This window comes from Haemaphysalis longicornis, unplaced genomic scaffold (genome assembly GCF_048455015.1).
Source record: "Haemaphysalis longicornis isolate Haplotype H1 unplaced genomic scaffold, Haemaphysalis longicornis Haplotype H1 scaffold_1, whole genome shotgun sequence".
NCBI classification, from domain to species: domain Eukaryota; kingdom Metazoa; phylum Arthropoda; class Arachnida; order Ixodida; family Ixodidae; genus Haemaphysalis; species Haemaphysalis longicornis.
In genome coordinates this window covers 391,072,790-391,093,039 of record NW_027526203.1, presented here as the reverse complement: position 1 = coordinate 391,093,039, position 20,250 = coordinate 391,072,790, and the positions used below count along the sequence as shown (strand labels likewise).

The 20,250-nt window shown below is 49.7% G+C and overlaps 1 protein-coding gene across 1 annotated transcript in view; it reads right to left on the bottom strand.

The window, feature by feature from the left end:
• Positions 1-2,346: 2,346 nt before the first annotated feature.
• The window catches only part of LOC144155278 (carboxypeptidase Q-like), a 51,765-nt gene continuing 33,861 nt past the window's right edge, over positions 2,347-20,250 (bottom strand). Inside the window, exon 5 of the mRNA XM_077686611.1 lies at positions 2,347-4,031. Within this exon, the coding sequence (XP_077542737.1) occupies positions 3,459-4,031 (573 nt within the window). The 3' untranslated portion in view covers positions 2,347-3,458. The remainder of the gene's footprint in view (positions 4,032-20,250) is intronic.

Below are 20,250 nucleotides of genomic sequence, written 5' to 3'. Positions count from 1 at the left end.
TCGTTTGGGCTGCTTCTATTTATACCCAAAAGCAACAATGGTCAAACGCGAACAAGTAGCCACACGCCACGAACATCACAGACACACACAACGCTCTTTCCACAGTTCGTTGGTCATTCATGGCTTCGCCGCACGTGGCGTCCGAGAGAGGGGAGAGAGTGTCCTTGAACCCTGCCTGGGCGCGCTATCGAATGTTGATCGCGCCGATAGCGAAACGTCTGAGCCGGGTATGTCAAGGTGTGACTCACCACCGCGCTGGCACCTGACGACGGAGGGGCGCACGTCCGTGAAGAATGCCTGGGCGTGCCGCTGGCAGCCGCCGGAGGCGCGTTGCAAAGCGAGGTGTCTGACCCGGCATGGCGAGACACGAAAGTACGATTCACCGACACGCGGGCGCACGTGGTCGATTCCCACGTGGTGGCGGATGCGGGAAAATACGGCGGCGTTGGCCGATTCGTAACACCGCCAACAAACAAATTTCAGCGAGTGACAGCAACGTACGTGCAATTTGACTGCGCCGCATCACCACGCAATGCAGGACGTCATGTTTGCATTGCGTAGTGTCACAGCGTAAAGCAAACTTTTCAGTCGAATCGTAAATGTGCCATAGTCAGTCGCCAAAATTTTGTTGTTGACTGCACGCATTAGTCACCGCATCAGCGAACTGAGGTCATAGCGGTGAAGTTGAACCATAGGATTGTTTCAGACCGTGTGGCCTATCCTATTTTTGCTGTACATATCCAAGGTTGTACTAATATGATATTGTATGTAACGACGCGTTTTTTTAATAGCACAACTGTTCAGGCCGAGCTTTGTGTCCGTCGTACCAAAATACCTCCAAGCCTCAAGAAAAAAAGTGTGGTTAGGGAGGTCCCGGCAATCGAACCCGGCGTAAAGGCCCCGGAAATCGAACCCGGCACCTTCCCGCCGTAAAACAGGCAACCTATCCACTGGGTCACCCCACAGGCCCGAGAGGTACGGGGTTAGCAGCGGCGGGGAACAATAACATGTGCAGCCAATTAGGGGGAGGGACTCTCCCCGTGGTCGGAATCGAACCTGGGTCCCTCGCGTTATAAAACTTGCGGCTATCCGATTGAGCTATCATCGCTTTTTTTTAATAGTAACTTTATTTACAAATGTAAATAGATACAGAGCCGTATGGAGTGAATACAGTGGTTCCCGAGCACAAGGGTACATGGTTCCACTTAAACATTAAAAAAAGCGTTCGAGTATAATGCGAGAAAAAAGTCAGCATGCTTTGCATGTAAGTGTACCCCAGTCGAGGAGTATTGCCAACAAAGCCGCAGAGAATTTGTGAAATTTACGCAGTGAGATTGACTACAGGGCTACTGTGTCATTGCACAGTTTGAAGTGAATCGGATGAAGGGGAAGGAAGAAAATGGAGCTCTTCAGTAAAACCATTTCTTGGTGGAAGTGGGCTCCGGTGTTTCATTGCGGGGGCACAGCATTTCCTTTGGGTTTGGACTTGACCGCGGGTTCTAGCGGGTGCTAACGCGGCCCACTTTGGGAGAGATGTACAGTCAAACCTCGATATATCGAACACGGGTATATCGAATTATTGCCTATATCAAACACTTTCAATATCACGCGGAAAATCACATGCATTTTTAATTTTTTATTTCGAACTGGGACGGACATGAAATGGGTATATCGAACTCCCCCCCCCCCCCCCCCAGACTGCCCAGACCACTCGCGCTCTGTTGACAGGCGGCGAGCTATCCCGCGGTACCCTCGAGGATAGCGGTGGCGCGATGGGCGTTCCCGACTGCTGCGCATCGGTTGCACCGAAGCAGAATTGGACGGTGCAAAAGAAGAATGCGAGCTTGAAGAAACCTGGGGCCAGCTAGAGCGCTTTGTTGGTGTTGAGCCCGAAGCATGTGCATTGATGACTGTTGGCGGTGACGACAGCATCGGAACGACGGCGGAGTTGACGGATGTGGAGATCTTAGCGGAGGTTACTACTGAGCGCACAAACGAAGACGCTGTTGAGGTTGTACCCGCAAGCGCTGATAGTGCGCCGCTCCCGACTTCGACCGAGGCTTCAGCGGTTTTGGCCCTACCGCACCGCTACTGCAGCGGTATAGAAGGCACCGGCCTGTCGCTTGTGGAACGTTTGGACTACGTTGAGGAAGTCGTGTATAACACGCCAGGCTACCCTGCTGCAGTACTTTAAGCCAAAAGAATAAATACTTTGAAGCGCCAAGTGAGTATTTACTGCACAATTCGTTCATTTATTGATTTGTACCAGTTTATGACACGTTTTTTACATGATTTTATATATCGAATTCTGGTTATATCGAACTATTTCGCGGGAACCGCGCTGTTCGATATATCGAGGTTTCACTGTAAAAGTCTGCGATGGACGAAACTATCCGGGCCTGCCAGTCATGGAGAAATTTCAGCGGCAAGTTCTGAAATAAATGTGAGGTGATGACATATGGCGCGGAAACTGGGCGCCTCAGTAAACAACCTGAAAGCAAACTCAGGCCGGCTCAAAATATGTGAAGCTCATATATACCCTCCCGCCTAAGTTCATTAGTGTGGTCATGCAACTACAAGGAAAACAAGTTTAGATTTCCTACAGGCACTCCTAAATCGGACATTGCGTGCAATAGGAAATATTCAGCCCAATTAGGACATTACACCACACTAATCCTTAACATCAGAAAAACCCAAGCATATAAATTATTTCTTAAAATCTTGCAGCAGCCCCACAGCATAGATAGCTTATTTCTAATTAAATGACAAATAAAAGAGAGCCCCTATGAGCTACGAAAAAAATATTAATCAAGCCAAGACTCTTAACGAGCTATGAGAATCAAAAGTTGTTTTAAAAAATACTTGATATATTGAACGAACACCGCGTGGTATTAGAAGTGTTAATTTCTGGAACAGCGCCGCCATGAGAGAGCTACTATTTCGCGATCGGGTAGAAGTAAACTTATCGTAGAAACTGTAGGCCTTAACATGTTCTTTTCTCCCATTATACTACGCGTGGCCTAAATATTTTTTTTATTCCAGTTTTTTTAGCTTCGTAATTTTGGTTTGTATTCTTGTTTACACTTATAAAGAGCTTCCTACAAAATTGTAACCCTGCCCTGTTGTGTGAATGTGTGCTACAGTGCGTTTCCTTTTTCCTTGTCTCTTTTGCTTTGTCGCACCGCCTGCTGCTGTAAAGGTTGGCGTGGCCTCAGTCAGGCAACTGGTTCACCTTCCCCTGTGCCCCCCAAAGAAGTGCCGTAATAATGTCTAAAAAAACTTGAAAAAGTGGAAGCAAAAAAAGCCGCGAAGGGAGAGCATAGCTTTGCAACTAGAGCTGATTTGCCCCGCCTTTCCCAGGCAGGCAACAGGAGAGGAGAAAACGCACACGCATGCAGAAACGCTTCGTGCGATTATTATTGTTCTCTTTGGGGGCGTCTTTAATGCGGCGTGGCAGGCTAGCGCGGCAGCTTCTTGTCCATCTGGCCCAGCATGTGCACCAGGCCGGCGACCATGCCGGCGCCCAGGTCGAGGTCGGTGCTCTGGATGCCGGACACCGTGTCGGCTTCCGAGTGGCGCATGTCGTCGTGGTAGTACCAGTTGGTGTTGAAGCCCATCACGGGCACGCCGGCTTCGCGCCAGTACTTCAGCTCGGGCGCGCCCCCTCCGCGCGTCAGCCCGTTCGCCTCGATGCTCTCGAACTCCTTGAGCATCTCGCGCACGATGCACACCGTGTCATTGCTGCGCACGTTGGACAGCGCCAGCCCGGTGGGCGTGAACGCGGCCAGGTCAAGCTCCAGCGCGGCGCTCGTGTTGCCGCTGTCGGCAGCATAGCGCCGGAAGAACTCGGTGGCGCCCTCCATGCCCTGCTCGCGCGCCGTCCACACGACGAAGCGCACGGTGCGCTTGGGCCGCAGCTCGAGCCGCTTGAGCGCCGACAGCGCGCGCCAAATCACGAACACCGCCGCCGCGTTGTCCGCCGCACCCTGGCCGATGTCCCAGCTGTCGATGTGCGCACCCAGCAGGATGTACTGCAGCGTGCCATGCAGGCATCGGTTAGTTGCCTTCTTTGGCAGCTCCTCACCAGAAGCTTTCCACTATCGCGTCAAAGGCGCCTCAAGCGAAGACAAGCGCATACGTGCAACACCCAAGAAGGCAGTGCGAAAATGTAGGGTGACCAGCTGACCCTACCTTATGGCATCACATTCTGTGGTTACCCTCAAATTTTTGCCCATTATGTTCTTGTGCTAAACTTGAAAGGAGGAGTAAAAAGAGGGGTTCGAACTACGCACGGAGATATTGAGCAGGTCAGAATTTGCTCATGTTTACTGAAAGGTTTCCGTGAGTAATTTGAGCGTATCGGTTACAGAAGTATTGATTTGGCGAGTAGAGAAGTATGTTTCCGCAAATCGTCCTCTTGTTTGGCCGTGCGAACGCAGGCATGTTAGGCCTCACGTTACGATTTCAGCTCTAACGCCGTCAACTGGTACCCGCAGCTTGACGTATGTACACAATTAGTGCCCATTGTTTGGCACGTCGGAAGGCTCGAAGTTGCGGCTAGCTAACGTTAAACGTAACGTTAAACCTAACGTTAACGTTAAAGCTAACGTTAAACGCCAATTAACGTTGAATATACAGGCCTGACAAGGGCGATTGCCCAAGGCTCCCAGTCACAGTAGCGCCATGCCGTCCCCAGATAGGTACAAGGCCGGCACTTCCGCAGTACGCCCCCAGCGCCTCCTAGTTGTTCGCATGGAACACTCCTTTTATTCCTTTGGCAAAACTCCCTGTTCGGGTCAGCAGCCTAGGTGTAGAATGGCGCGAACGCTCTGAGATCGCGCCCCAGCAATGCTGTTTTTTTTTTTTTTTTGCGTACCCATGTTTTTTTTTTTTTTCGCTGTGATATGTTCTCTTCCAACCCCTTGTGGTTCCTTAGGGCAAGTATTGTACCTTTTCTATACTCCAATGCCCGGAGTAGCCAGCTCCTGTTTGTGTTTCGACAGTGTGTGGCACGCACTTCTCAATTCCAATGATATTCTATCTCAATTCTCAATTCTCAATGATAATGCTGACGATATCTGCATCTGGAGCTCTGGCCGCAACAGGCGAGTTTTACAAGCTCGCCTTCAAAAAGCCATCAATTCTATAGCGGACTTCTTGACGAGACGTGGCCTCGAAATCTCGGCTAGGAAATGTGCGGCAATAGCCTTCACCAGGCGTGATGTCTCCCGCTATCATCTTTCAGCGGCAGGGGTCCCCATACCCTTTGTGGACTCACACCGATTCCTGGGCGTAACACTTGACAGGTCGATGACGTGGTCCCCCCACGTTCGTCTCCTGAAGGAGAAACTGGGCTCCTTTGCTCAGGTGCTACGCATGCTGACCAGCGGCTCAGGAGGTTGTTCTGCTGGGCCCCTCCTACGTCTCTACACGGCACTCTGTGAAGGACTGCTCCGATACAGCCTCCCAGTACTCGGCCCTCTTTCCAAGACCAACACAAGGCTGTTAGAAAGTATGCAGGCCCGAGCTCTGCGGTTTTGTCTGGGTCTTCCGAAGACAACTTCTACGCTGGGGACCATACGAGAGTCTAGGCGCTTCTTACCCAGTGTACTGGTGAAAGAGGAGCAGCTTCGCCTACATCTGCGGCTGGCGACTAGGGCCCATGGACATCCGCTGAGTTCTAGCTCTGCTTTAGAGGTACAAGACACTCTACCACCCTTGTGTCAGAAGTGCCCTGCGCCGCTTCATCTCCCGCCCTGGTTGTACTCCCCCTGGCGAATCGTCACCACAATACCGGGCATCAGCAGTAAATCAAGGTTGCCAATTCCAGCCCTAAAGTACTTCACTCTAGAGCACATGTGGAATTGCTACCCTAACCACAAGCATATCTACACTGATGGATCGGTGACGGCCACATCATCTGCTGTCGGAATCTGGGTTCCATCAACGCGCACCACAATTGCGGCCAGGTTAAGCCACAAAACAACGTCGACGACCTCAGAACTTGCTGCCTTGCGCTCCGCTTTGCAGTACATTCTTGGGCGAGAAGCTTCTGTGTGGGTGATTTTCACAGATTCACGGGCGGCGCTACAGCAACTAGCATCATTCCCGCGCGAGCAACTGGCCCACGAAATACACACCCTGCATACACAAGCTGCCAGAATGCTTCACGAGGTAGTGTTACAGTGGCTACCTGGACATTGTGGGGTGAATGGGAATGTGGTGGCCGACGAAACAGCTTGCGCGGCCCACACACAATCTAGTGTCATCATCCCGATTCCTTTCTCTAGACGTGACGCCGCGACACTTGCGTACTCCGTGGCGCGGCAGTCACAACTCTCCACATGGACGGACGGGACAAAAAATTATCAGCCACTATACAGAATCGATCCCACCTGCACTTTTCGAATGCCGTGTGGCCTGGGAAAGCGCGACGAAGCAGTCGTTCACCGCATTCGCCTCAACGTCGCTTTTACCAGCCACTACCTGCACAAGACGCGCCGGGTTGCCTCCCCTCACTGTCAAGTATGCAGTGTCCGTGAGGACATAGAACATGTTCTGTGTGTGTGTCCCCGTTATGACACTCCGCGGCTAACCTGGAAGACAACTTTGGGACTGCGTGCTGATGCACCATTGAAGCTTTCTGACGCCATTGGTCCTTGGCACTCAACTGCCGCGGCAACACGGAGTACACGGGCATTGGTGTCATTTCTCCGTGACTCCGGCCTGAACGAAACTCTGTGAATGTGTGCCTTAACTTCACTTCTGTTTGTGCGCCGTGTGCGTGATCCTGCATTTGTCAGTTTGTGTGCTTATTTGCTTTTGTAGTGTCTGTGTGAGTTTTTGTATTTTCGTTTCCCTTCACTTTCGCACATCTCATGTTCATGTGGAGTAGCAAGCCAAGCTCGCTGCCAGGCTGACTTCTCTTCATTCATTAAAGGCATTCCTCCTCCTCCTCCTCCTGTTTGTGTTGGAGCTAAACTCTCCAATAAATAATTATTTCTCTCTCTCTCTTAGCTCAATTCTACGCATTCTTTTAGTAAATTAGTGGTTTCATTCCCTTTAGGACGGCTTATGGTTGGGGCATGGCATTTCAACACGTTTAATTACGCTTTCCATAACGCCGGATGTACCGGGCTTGTCCTTATCTTGGAACGGAATGTCACGTCATAGTAACGGATAGAAGTAAAAGAAACAGAGGAAATTATGAAGATGATGGTGAGAGGACACGCGATTTCAGCGCGTGCCGCGCCGACCTTCGCCCCCCCCCCCCCCCCCCCCCACCACTTAATTACCCAGTGGCGCAGCAGTCACCAGAGATCTAGGGCACAATAGCGGCGCCCACAATACCGGCCTATTCGCTCGGCAACTGGACCCTAATACTTTCGCATCCACTACATCATAATAGATGGTTGCATGTCCTCGTAATTTTTCCTGTCAGCAATATATTTTCAGCCTATTACTGAGCCTTGATCGCAAAATGCGAGCGCCCCTGATAACATACCCACAGAGTTTCTTCTCCGTTATGCGAAATGGGTATACCAGTACTTGTATGCGATTTTTAGTCTCACTATCCCAGTGGGTACTTCCTTCGTACTGGAAAATTGCTCGGGTTTAACCTGTTTTAAAGTCAAACGATCGTTCAAATGCGTCCAACTACCGTCCAATATCTCTAATTTCAGCAACGTTTAGAACAACTGATATTCAAACATATTACCCAGTTTTTAGAACTTAACAAGCTTTTATCACATGCGCAGAATAGATTTTTGCTGACTATCAGGGGGTACGGGTTGACCAATTCGCGCCGGTCCGTGGGTCACGTGGAGCATGACGTAGTGGCCCCGCCCGACAGATCTGCTCGGAGACCCGGGCAGGCTTTGGTTCGGGACAGCATTCTTGGCAGTTTGTCACATAATGTCACATGACAGCCCATTGGTTACGTCACTGGGTGGCGTTTGACGCTTTGAAAGAGCCGCCTTCGTGTTGGCTTTTTTGCATGACATGAGCGCTGTGCAAAGAAGCCTCGTTTATTTGCTAAGATGGAATAGATTTTTTTGAACGCATTCAAACGACGCTGAAATAAACTGACCTAACGATTTCAACGTATGTTATGCTAGTTCATTTAGTATTTTAGAACATCATTTAAGTCACAACGCAACACAAACATAAAAAACACTAAAATGCCCTCTATAGCCTAGGTTCCTTTCCATCATTACTGTCACAAATTTTCGTAGCATCATTATTCATCCCCCAGAAGCAGGCACCTTGTGCTTTAACTGATGGTTTAAACTTCGGAGAAAGTAAAAAAAACAGGCTGTTGGTTTACCATAAAGAAAAGAATTATTAGTAGTATCCAGTCTTCTGTAATTAACTTTAATAAAGAAAGTTAAAATTACTTAAAAGTACAACACAAGGCTAAAAAAAGAAGCTTGACTCTCTCCAACACCAAAAGTACATTTGTTTGTAGAACGTACACTTGTCCTGTCACGGAACTTCAATAGCCTGAGTTCTCCCTCAAAAGGATTCTAACTATTTCAAAATGAATTTGTTGATAATGTGGTCGTGAAAATTTAGCTTACGTAGGCAAGGAAAATGTCAACAAGTTGGGGAATTCGAAAAGAGTCATTTGATAGACGTCTGGTTCCACACCTCTGCACAAAAACTTCATAGTGGGGCAAGCGTTCGTAATTACTGAGAATTAGTTTTTTTTCATTACTTCTGCGTAAATGGAACTGTTTACCAGTACTAATAGTTGAACTCACTAACATTTGAGAAGCTTCCAAGGTCGAATGAGCCTCAGCAAAGGAAGAAGTGACAAGCGCCTGAAATGCAACCTGATGATGTAAAAGAAACAGTCTCCCCTATATGTTGGTACAGCGGCAAGGTAGTGGCCGCAGGTTCAAACCTGTAACAAGTTTAAAATGTTCAATTTCAATGTAATCGAGGGGTACAACAGGTTACAGTCCTGACAATGCAGACGCAGAAATTGTAGTGCAGTCTTGACTGAAATAACAGTTAAGGCGGTAAATCATAGCAAATTTAGCATCGCCAGCGGTCTTCCTCTTGTCCTCGTTTCCGTTTCACTAGTAATTATGTCTTATTATACTAAAATCACCCAGGATTGAAAACTAGTAATCGGGATGTGGTTTCTGTACATGTCTACAACTCATTATTTGCAGGTGAGCTGTTGTTTTTGACCTCGCTGAGCGTCACTACAGTGTGCCTGGATATGCTTTTCTGTGTGGTACGCGTTATCAGCAAAGACTGTCTGCATGGCAAGGATAGACACACAACACAGGATAACTAACAACCCATGGCTTCCACTCAAGATCAGAGCGACGAACCAACTCTTTCCAAGCGAAAAATCAAAGCGCATGGGAGGAAAAGAAGATTAGCGTGCTGGGCATTGAAAATAATTGTTTGTATTTAAGCAGCGACGACACAATCGGGGAGATTGTGATTCCGGAACGCAGAGGCACCAACACCAGAAAACACACATGGATCGACTGGAAAGCCTTCAGAGACATCAGAGGTCAGAAACATGAGGAAGGGAGCGAAATCGAAGACATCGAAACCTGGACCACCGAGATCACCAAAGACGTACGAAACTCAATCAAGGAAGTAGAAACCAACAGAGCCTCATCGAAGCTAAGCAGTCGATACTGAACCGGTGGAAAAAACAGTGTCTCAATAGCAAGCTTAAGAAAGAAAGCCGACCGCTCAATCGAGGAACACTGCCGCAGGCTATGTGTGCAGCAGTGGAACGAGATCTGCAACGTAACCGACGGTAAGATGCATAGCGGTAAAACATGGAACCTGCTACGACATCTGCTTGATGAAACCGAGACAAAGTCACTCCACGAGACAGGCTGGCCAAGCTCATCCACCAGGAAGTCTCGAGGCAAGGAACCGACAATGTAATCAAACGCATCAGTGACGGCCACGGAACAACACGAACCGTACGGCGGAATACCCAAAAAAAGACTCGACAGAGACATCGACGTGAAGGAGGTACGTCCGCACGGCTCTGCAAGACCTCAACAGCAGGTCGGCGGCCGGCCCGGACCATTTCACGAACAAGGCGTTCAAGAACCTGGACGACAAGTCGATCGAAAACCTGGCGAATTGCTTCAACAAATGCTGGAGAGTAGGCACGCTGCCGAAGCAGTGAAAGAAAGCCAGAACCATACTGATTCCTAAGCCAGGAAAGCCACCCGACACGGACAACCTCCGGCCCATCTCACTCACGTCTTGCGTGGGCAAGATACTGCAGCACGTCCTGCTCAACAGGTGGCAAGACTACCTGGAATGGGAGGACCTCTACCCGGCGACAATAATCGATTTCAGACAACGCTTAGGCAGGAAAAATGCAATGATACAGTTGAAGCACCAAATCATCGACAGCAACACCGACGACAACAAAGCGATACTGGGTCTCAACCTGCAGAGTGCATTTGATAAGGTGAAGCACTCGGCGATCCTGTTCCGGGTCTCCAAGCTCAACATGGGCGTAAGAACCTACAATTACATAAAATATTTCCTTACGGACACGACCGCCGAGTTACGAGTAGGCGACCTTCAAACGCAAGAGAAGAAGCTCGACAGCACTGGCACGCCAGAAGGGTTGGTCACCTCGCCGATGCTTTTCCACTTTGTAATGATCGGAGTGGCCGAGAAGCTCGCGAGCATCGATGACGCCAGACATACCGTCTACGCGGAAGACATAACGGTGTGGGTGGTAGGTGGCAGCGACGCCCACATCGAGTCCACACTACAAGCGGCGGTCGACGTGAGGATCAACTTGAAGGCACCGGACTGAGGTGCTCGCCGAGAAAACCGGAACTCCTGGTATATCCTCCCGTCAGGAAACGCAAACCGGAGATAAACCCACGAGAATGCGAGGACATAAATATCAAAACTAGATCAGGCAACGTAATCCCAAAGGTCAGCAAGATCAGAATACTAGTCGTGGTAATAGAAACGCATGGAAGTAACGGCGACACCATCGCCCGGCTCATGGAGAAAGCAGCGAAAGCAGCGAAAGCAGCGAAAGCTGTGAACGCAACGCGACTACTCAAACTAGTAACATCCAAAAGAGGCGGCATGAGGGAGGAGAGCCTAATCAGGCTCGTTCACTCGTTCGTTATAAGCCACGTCGCGTACGCAGCCGCCTACCACAAGTGGTTGCAGTATGAGCGCGACAAGATAAACATTATTACCCGAAAAGCCTACAAGACAGCACTGGCGCTGAACGAAACCCCGAGCAGGACTCGGCTCCTGCAACTGGGAATACACAACACGCTCGAGGAAATAGCGGAGCAACAACGCGACGCCCAGCTCGAGCGGCTGCCTACAACCAGGACCGGGATACAGATACTGGAGGACCCAGGAATAGGATGCCCAGACAGGACGGAAACGAAACTCCCCGTTCCCGACGAGATCCGGCGCAACATCTGGGTGGACCCAATACCCAAGAAAGGGAACCCCGAGCACAATAATTGAAGAAGGACAGCCAGGGCCAAGACCCTGATCGACCTGCATGCCAACGACAGGCACGCGCCCTACGTGGACGCGGCCGAGTACGCCAATCTGAAGAAAGACTTCACAACAGCCGTCGTTGACACGACCGGCGTCTTGCGGACGGCCACCAGTGTGAAATGCACCAAGTCTGAACAAGAGGAGGAGGTGGCCATCACCCTGGCCATTTCGGACCATGACTGTCCCACGGTGCTGTGTGACTCAAGACAGGCAGTAAGAAATTACGCCAAGGGCATGGTGGCAAAGGAAGCGGCACGCATGCTGCAGACGGTTACGAAATACGGCAAAAAAGTGAGAATTAAGTGGTTCCCGGCGTACGCAGGCAACGCGTCGGACAGCAACGACAACCACAACGAATCGGCACATGCCGAGGCGCGAGCACTCACGGACTGCACCTCGGCAGACCGCTCGACGTGGTTCAGCACGAAAGATCGTATGACTGAGTACAGCGAAATAACGAAGGCGTTCCGCTGGCTCGCAGAACTCTCCCGCCCCCGTGCCCGGGGTTGAGTCGAGAACAAGCCGTTTTATTTGGACAGCTCCAGACTGGCTGGAGGGCGCTGCTGGCGGCCGCAGCTAAAGGCAGCAGGACACCACGGCTCCGCAAGTTTCTTCGCTTTTTCGAAGAAGTTCCACTCGTCGACCTCACCGGACCAGCGGAACGCATACCGGAACCGATCTGGACCATTCTCAACAAATTTTGGATCCCTACCTTCAACGAAACGGACAATACCAGTGATTTTGTCCCGACCGGCATGTGAGTGCGTGCTAGGCCTACTAGGCTTAGGACGTGTTCCACAAACCACCGACACCGACAAGCTGGCACCGCCGCGCCAACCACTCAAGCATGGCTCCCAAGTTCTACCAGGACGAAGACGGCTGGAGGCATCCTATATCGCAACGTCCGGTGAGTCCAAAAGAACTGATCAAGCTCATTTTACGACCCGCCGACGGGCTCAACCTTGCCTTCGCCAATCCAAGTGAACTACACCACCAGCTATGCCAAACCGCGAGACTCTCACCTAACGAGGCAACTACCTTCACTGTACGTGTCGACCCGAGCAAAAACCTCGCCTTCCTGAACTGCCGAGACAAACCGACAGCCGAGAAGATCGGAAGTATTTCGTCGATAAGCACCAACTCAGCAACGGGCCGAGTATCCATCTACATCTCGGCCGCGCACGACACCTGCAAAAGAGTAGTTCACAACATCCAACCGGGAACGGACTCAGATTACCTCTTGAAGCACCTATCCGCCCCAGGTTACACTATCACCTCGGCACGCATAATGGGCAAAACAGGCACAGCAATTATCACCTTTATGGGCACCTATATCCCCTGTGACGTGATCTACGCCGGAGGCGAATACCGCTGCCGTCCACACCGACCCCGAGCACAATTCTGCCGAAAATGTCTCGCAATCGGGCACAGGACTGACGTATGTACCAAAACCAGCGAACCACTCTGCCCGAAATGCGGCAAAGGCAGACAAGAAGAAGACCACCAAGACTGCCTGACGCAGTGCATTAACTGCGGAGGCAACCACAGCGCGGATGACAAAACCTGCGAGAAGAGAAAAGCTGCGGACAGCGCAGTATGGTACCAAGCCTACCACAAACGAATAATCCGCCGTAGGGACCTCAACACCGAGCAAAACTCCCAACAACCCAAGCAAGAAGAAGCTAAACAACGTGGAAGAAGCCACACACGCTTCGCCGAACACGAGACCCACAACGGCATCCGATCGCGATCGAAAAGCTCCTCACGGCAACGAAGCTCATCGAGGCCTAAAGCACCATCCCGATCCCAGGACCTGACCAAGCAACAATCGCCAGAAAACGCCGGTCAACCACAGGTGAGCCAGCCACTCCTTAAATCAACACACATACGCACAGCCAAACAAGCTAATAAGTCCTACAGAGATGCAGTTAGGACGCAAACACATGCCGACGAGAACAGATGCTACCCCGGCCCCAAACACTCGCACAACAAAGCTCCCTTCCTCCAAACCACTCACCACCAGTTACGGTCACTACACCAGACATCCAAAGCGACATGGACACTGAATCTAACGTCGCAATAAATCGCTCTACACCGGGCCCGAAACGCAGCAGAACAGATGATGAAGGAACCCCTGATGGTGGAGAAATGCCACCGACGGCTCACAGCGACTTTGACCTCCAGATACACTCTCAAAGGCTCCAAGAAGTAGAGGTAAAGGTGGACACCCTCCTCACAACACTGAAAGAAAGAATAGCAGCTATGATGGACAAAGTGTTCGATGCCCTCTTTGAGAGAAGGCTGGCACACCTCACCGACATACTACTCCACCGTTTCGAGCAGCGCTTCGACCACCTACTCAAAACAGCAGGCCACCTAACCACCCTCGTAGATCAACCACAACATGGTTAGAGAGCTAAGCCTCATCCAGTGGAACTGCAGGGGTTTCAAAAACAAAAGAAACGCCCTGCACCAGTGGATCCAAAACTTACCTAGGAAACCAGACATACTTCTTCTACAGGAAACTGGAAAGCATCCAACCCTACCAGGTTACTCTACCTTCTAAACCAGAGACCAATTTGCACTCCTCATTCTCAAGGAACTTCCCGCCAACCTGGAACATGACACAGATAACAGCATCACTATATCAATCCAAACGACCGAAGGACCGCTGCACATCACAAATATGAACAGCCCGTCGAAAGACAACCTACCGGAACTTAAAGAACTATTAAGACCCAAGACCACGCGAAGTGCATACGAACACCTTCTAGCTGGGGACTTCAACGCCCCTCACCGAGCCTGGGGGTACAGCAAAGACAGCAAGAAGGGACGCAAACTGCTATATGCACTACAGGAAGCAGGATACACAATCCACAATGACACACTGGAATTTACTAGATTGGGAAACTCTGTAGAACGGAACACGAACCCAGACCTTACTATGGCCACATCAAGGACAAAGATCAGTTGGACCCATACCCAAGAATACATGGGAAGCAATCACGCAATTATCGCCCTTTCTATCCACACCAAACCAAGAAGATTGAAATGGAAAAAACAACAAATCACTGAATGTACATGTATAGAAAAGAAAGAGAAGGGCAAAGCCCTCCTGATCTTGACGCTTGGACAAATGATATTATCAACACAAAAATGAAGCATACCAAGACCTACACAAACCAAGAAGGCGGACCTTGCGTGGACAAGCACTTAGCCCATTGCTGGGAGGCAAGAAACGCGCTTATCAAGCGCTGGAAAAAATGCAAAACAAATCGCAAGCTCAGAGCAAGGATAGCCAAGCTAAACCAACATATCCAGACGTACTCAGATAAACTCATAAGAGAACAATACCAGATGGCGTGCGAACAACTTCAGGGAACAAAATGCAAACGCTAATTGATGAGCACGAAAATCCGCAAAAAATGCTGAAAGACTTACAAAACCTGTATATCCCCTCCGCGACCCAACCTGACTACCGGAACTACTCATGAGCCAACAACGAAGATCTTGATAAGGACTTCACCATGGACGAACTTAAAATAGCAATCAAGAAGTGCACAGGACACAAAGCGCCAGGCACTGACCAGATAACTACAGCCCACCTAAGAAACCTGGCGGAAAGTTATATGGAATTCCTGCTCACAGAAATCAACTACATATGGAGTGGAAGCCCACTTTACACAAAATGGAAGTTGGGGCACATGATATTCATCCCCAAACCAGGCAAACCCATTAAACTCAGCAACCTAAGACCAATCACCCTGACGTCCAATGTGGGGAAGGTAATGGAAAGAATGGAATTAAAAACTCTCCAACAGTATCTTGAAGATCAAGAGATGCTACCTCCTAACATGGTCGGCTTCAGGAACAACCTCTCCACCCAAGATGCTTTACATCACATCTACGAAGATATACACAAAGAACCGAGTCTAGCACAACTAAAAGCAATCTTAGCCATTGACCTGAAGAAGGCGTTTGACCACATTGACCACGACGCTATGCTCGAAGAACTGGGAAACACTAATTGTGGAAGCAGAATGTACAACTATGTAAGAAACTTCCTACAAGACAGGCAACTCACCATCGGCATTGGCGACCATCTCACTGCTCCCTTCTCTCACCCACAAAAAGGCATACCCCAAGGGTCTGTCCTTTCACCAACACTATTTAATCTTGCCATGCTGAAGGTCCACAGAGAATTATGCAAGATTCCGGACATAAAATTCTCCCTTTACGCAGATGATATCACACTTTGGATCAATAAGGGAAGTCCAGGTCACATCCAAGACACCTTGCAATTGGCCCTGAATGCAGTACGAAGAGCAGCCCACAACATAGGACTAGAATGCTCTGCAGAGAAAACGGAACTCTTAGTAGTGCACAATCCTCGATGGAAGCCCCCCACCATACACCTAAGCCACGAAAACCACGACATATACCCCAAGCCCTCCATAAAAATTCTGGGCCTCCACATACAAAGTGACGGCGGAGGACACAGAGCGGTGAGCCAAATAATACAGCAGTGTGAGCAGACCTTACACATGATGAGAAGAGTGTCAAACAGAAATAAAGGGCTCAAGGAAGGAGATTTAATCCGCCTCAGGGACGCCCTCATTACCACCCGCATCAGATATCAACCCTCTTACATAAACCTCACCAAAACATTAGAAAATCGGCTGGATACACTAATCAGGAAAGCAACAAAACTTTCCCTAGGAATTCCCTTCAGCGCCAGCACAACGAAGCTTCTCAGCACAGGCACTCTCCATACCACCGAATAAATTATAACCACACAGCGTCACAACCAACTTATATGGCTAAACAGCACTCACTCGGGACGAGCTATACTCACAGAACTGGGATACCAACCAAGCCCCGCCCAGGTCACTACAACCCCCATCAAGCAAGACATCCTCAAGCACATACAGGTGGCACCCATCCCACGGCACATGGACAAAGAAAGGAATCCATCTCGACGACAAATTAGAGCGGCATTTTATTCAAAGAAGGTTGTCAGAGATCCCCACCAAAACCACATATTCACGGATGCAGCCAAGAGAGGATTTATGTGTGGAATAGCCTATACGAACCTCAAAGAAGACGAATGCTCGATGCACACCAGCTGTACCACTCCGGAAGAAGCTGAAATGCTAGCCATAGCACTCGCAATTGGCCAAACGACGACCCCCACCACACTTACAAATATTTACACGGACTCCAAGAAGGCATGTCCCCTACTTGCAAGCGGAATCACCTTTCCATCTGCACTGCAACTTTTAGCCACAGGAAGAGGACAGGCCAGAATTCACTGGGTACCTGGGCACATGGGATTAGCTGGGAACGAACGAGCCAATCAACTCGCCCGTGAAGCACTCATCCGGGCTCCCGCTGACCATGTATGCACCCTGAAATCTCACCCCCAACGTCGTATCAAAATGAGACAGTACCTCCACGAGAGGATGGAGTATCCACCCCCCCCCCCCATTCTTTGTTGGACAGAGAAGAAAAAACATTACTCAGACAAGCACAAACAAACGCGCTACAAACTCCGGCATGGTTACACCGCCTAAGGCATGGCACCACCAGCCCACACCCCCAGTGCAGCCACTGCAACGCCGCACTTAACCAAGAACATATATTGTGGGAACGCACTAACACCTCAGCACTCAGAACACATCACTCTAAGGAGTGGCTGGCTACCAGTGGCTACCAGGAGTGGCTGGCTACAAGCACGCTACAAACGCGCTACAAACTCCGGCATGGTTACACCGCCTCAGGCATGGCACCACCAGCCCACACCCCCAGTGCAGCCACTGCAACGCCGCACTTAACCAAGAACATATATTGTGGGAACGCACTAACACCTCAGCACTCAGAACACATCACTCTAAGGAGTGGCTGGCTACCAGTGGCTACCAGGAGTGGCTGGCTACAAGCACAAACAAACGCGCTACAAACTCCGGCATGGTTACACCGCCTAAGGCATGGCACCACCAGCCCACACCCCCAGTGCAGCCACTGCAACGCCGCACTTAACCAAGAACATATATTGTGGGAACGCATTAACACCTCAGCACTCAGAACACATCACTCTAAGGAGTGGCTGGCTACCGCCTGCAATCACCAAGATCAACGCGACCTGGTGGCCTTCATCCGAAGTGCTACCAGCAGCTGCCTGGGCGGAGGCGGCTGACGGATGCCACCCCAACCACTGCGATAATAGACAAAAATGTTTCTCTCTCTCTCTCTCTCTCTCTCTCTCTCTCTCTCTCTCTCTCTCTCTCTCTCTCTCTCTCTCTCTCTCCAGACTGGCTCGCTACCCAGCCCGTCACTGATGCATCGCATGTACCCTGACACGCACTCGACCGACAAGTGCAAAGTATGCCGAGGAGGGACGGCAAGCTTCACGCACATCCTATGGAATTGCACCAAAACACCCGGAAGAAGCCAGAAGGATCCCACCGCGACTGGATGCGGCCGCAGGGAGCGAAAACCCGGAAGGTCAGCACTGGGCCGTCCAGCAGGTCATCGAGGAGCTAGCACGGCAGGGGCCCGGCGAGCCGGAAACGGCGAGCGGGGACCCAGTGCGCGCGGCAGGCACCCTGAAGACGACGTAGGCCCTGTCGGAGCACGCTATAGCGCTCATGCAGGCACAAATAAAGGTTTTCCAATCCAATCCAAAAATTTTATTTAGGTAATGCGTCACATTTCCGGAATTTCTTTTTTTTTTAGAAAAGCTAAAATATCCACTTAAACATGCAATGTGACGAACAGTAGAAGTAGTAGTGAAGAACTTGATGTAGTAAGAAATGATGTGGTTCCGCAGCCCAGGAGCGCCGGTGATGACTTAGCGGTCTCTGCCCTGGAGTCCAGTTGTTGCTGGCGTCCAGGTCAGTGCTGCTCATCAGGGCCACTCGCGGCTCGGGGAGGGTAAGGAGGAGAGGAAAGAGGTGGGACGGCTGGGTTGTGAGCGCACACGATAATATGGACATGGGCGCCTGGTTGAAAGGAATTTTGCAGGGTATTGTGGTGGACATTTGTGATGTAGCCAAGAGAGGACAGGGAAAGGGCTCGCCTGGATCTTACGGGTAGTTTCCTCATTGCAAACTACCCTAAAAGAATCCAGGATCCCGTTTGGGATGAACAGACGGAATGACTTGCATGAAGGCGTCGAGACAAGTAAAGAAAAAACGTGATGCCGCATGATGTTCCAAAGAAGTCCAATCAAGATAGATCCAACTGATACAGTACATACTTTGATAAAATGCCGGAAATTTCACTGCGCCTACTTTGTACGTGCCAGTAAAGAATGGCGTTAAATTGTGTCACTCGCTAGCCGCTTGCTGGCTGTATTCCATGAGCTAATGTAATACTTTATTTCCAAATAAAACAAACAAGTATACGCAAATTCATTATGCAGCAATTCTGCATGCCTAAATAACACATAACTTAGTGGCTTAAGCTGCAGTTGCTGTACTTGGTTTACATCCTTCTTTCACAATTTTTGCTTTGTGGGATTCCTCGAAACGTGCCGTCGTTGACCAGCATGCCACAATGGTATACATGAACCATGCATGCTGCGCAAAACATACGGTCGTATGCTACAAATGTACATGCATGTCGAAGTCATCAGGTGAGTTTTATAAATGTTTCAGTCACTGAATCCCACATGAAGGGGGAAAAAAGGGGGGGGGGGTTGGAGCACTGGGGCATCTTCTGTTAGTTTTGCAGTCACGCCAACAGTGAAACAAACTTCAGGACACCAATGCAACGCAGCCATGTATGGGTGAAGCGATTTTATTGCGTCCCCTGGCTTTCCCAGATCACGGCCTGCCGACATACAAACAAAACATCACTCAAGTCTACACATTCTTCGAGAAGCCGATTCCCCTTTCTGCAGCCACTGCACAGGGCCCCTTCTTCTTTGAGGGATAGACATAGGATAAACAAAGGTCTCACCTGCTACTCAGAGCGCAGAGGTGTAGAGGACACTTCACCCTCATGTCAATACCCCTTCATACGAGCTACCTTCAGCCCTACTTCCGTTATGCGAGCAGTTTTATTTATTCTCGTTACTATCAAAATATGCTTTTGTGCAATTCTCTTGTACTCCAAAATGTCACACAATTTTCTGAGGGAATCTGCCCAAAAAGGTGGCTATCAGCTTATTGTCAAGCCAGTGCACATATTATCTACACATTCTTCTTATTAGCAAGACACTACCAGCCGCTTTGGATCAATACGCGTTATCTCGAGCTCTCAGCTCCAGGAAAGAATGACAATGCACTGTGAGACGTTTTGATTCACACCACGAAAAAAATAGTGGAATACGGGAGAAATAAACATCAGCTTCAAGTACATGTACTTCTGAACAAACCAAATACCATTTGTCAACTAACGAAACCCAACTACGAAAGAGGTAATGTTTCACTAATTACGTCATGCAACCTTCTCATGTTTGCCATATGCCCTGTTTCTATTCTAGCTTGTAATTTCCTGGCATGTTTTGGAGTGAGAGGACTTGTTAAAGGAACACTGAAGGTATTTGTAAACACTGCGGGATAATTACTAGCGCAAATTGTAGTCCGGAGTCCCTAGCTAGGCCATGTTTCGACCAGACTCTCTGCGTCTGTGCGACTTTATTCAGTGGAAAAATCAATTCGAAAATGCTGTCCTCCTCTCTGCATCCTTTTGCCGATTTCCTATGAC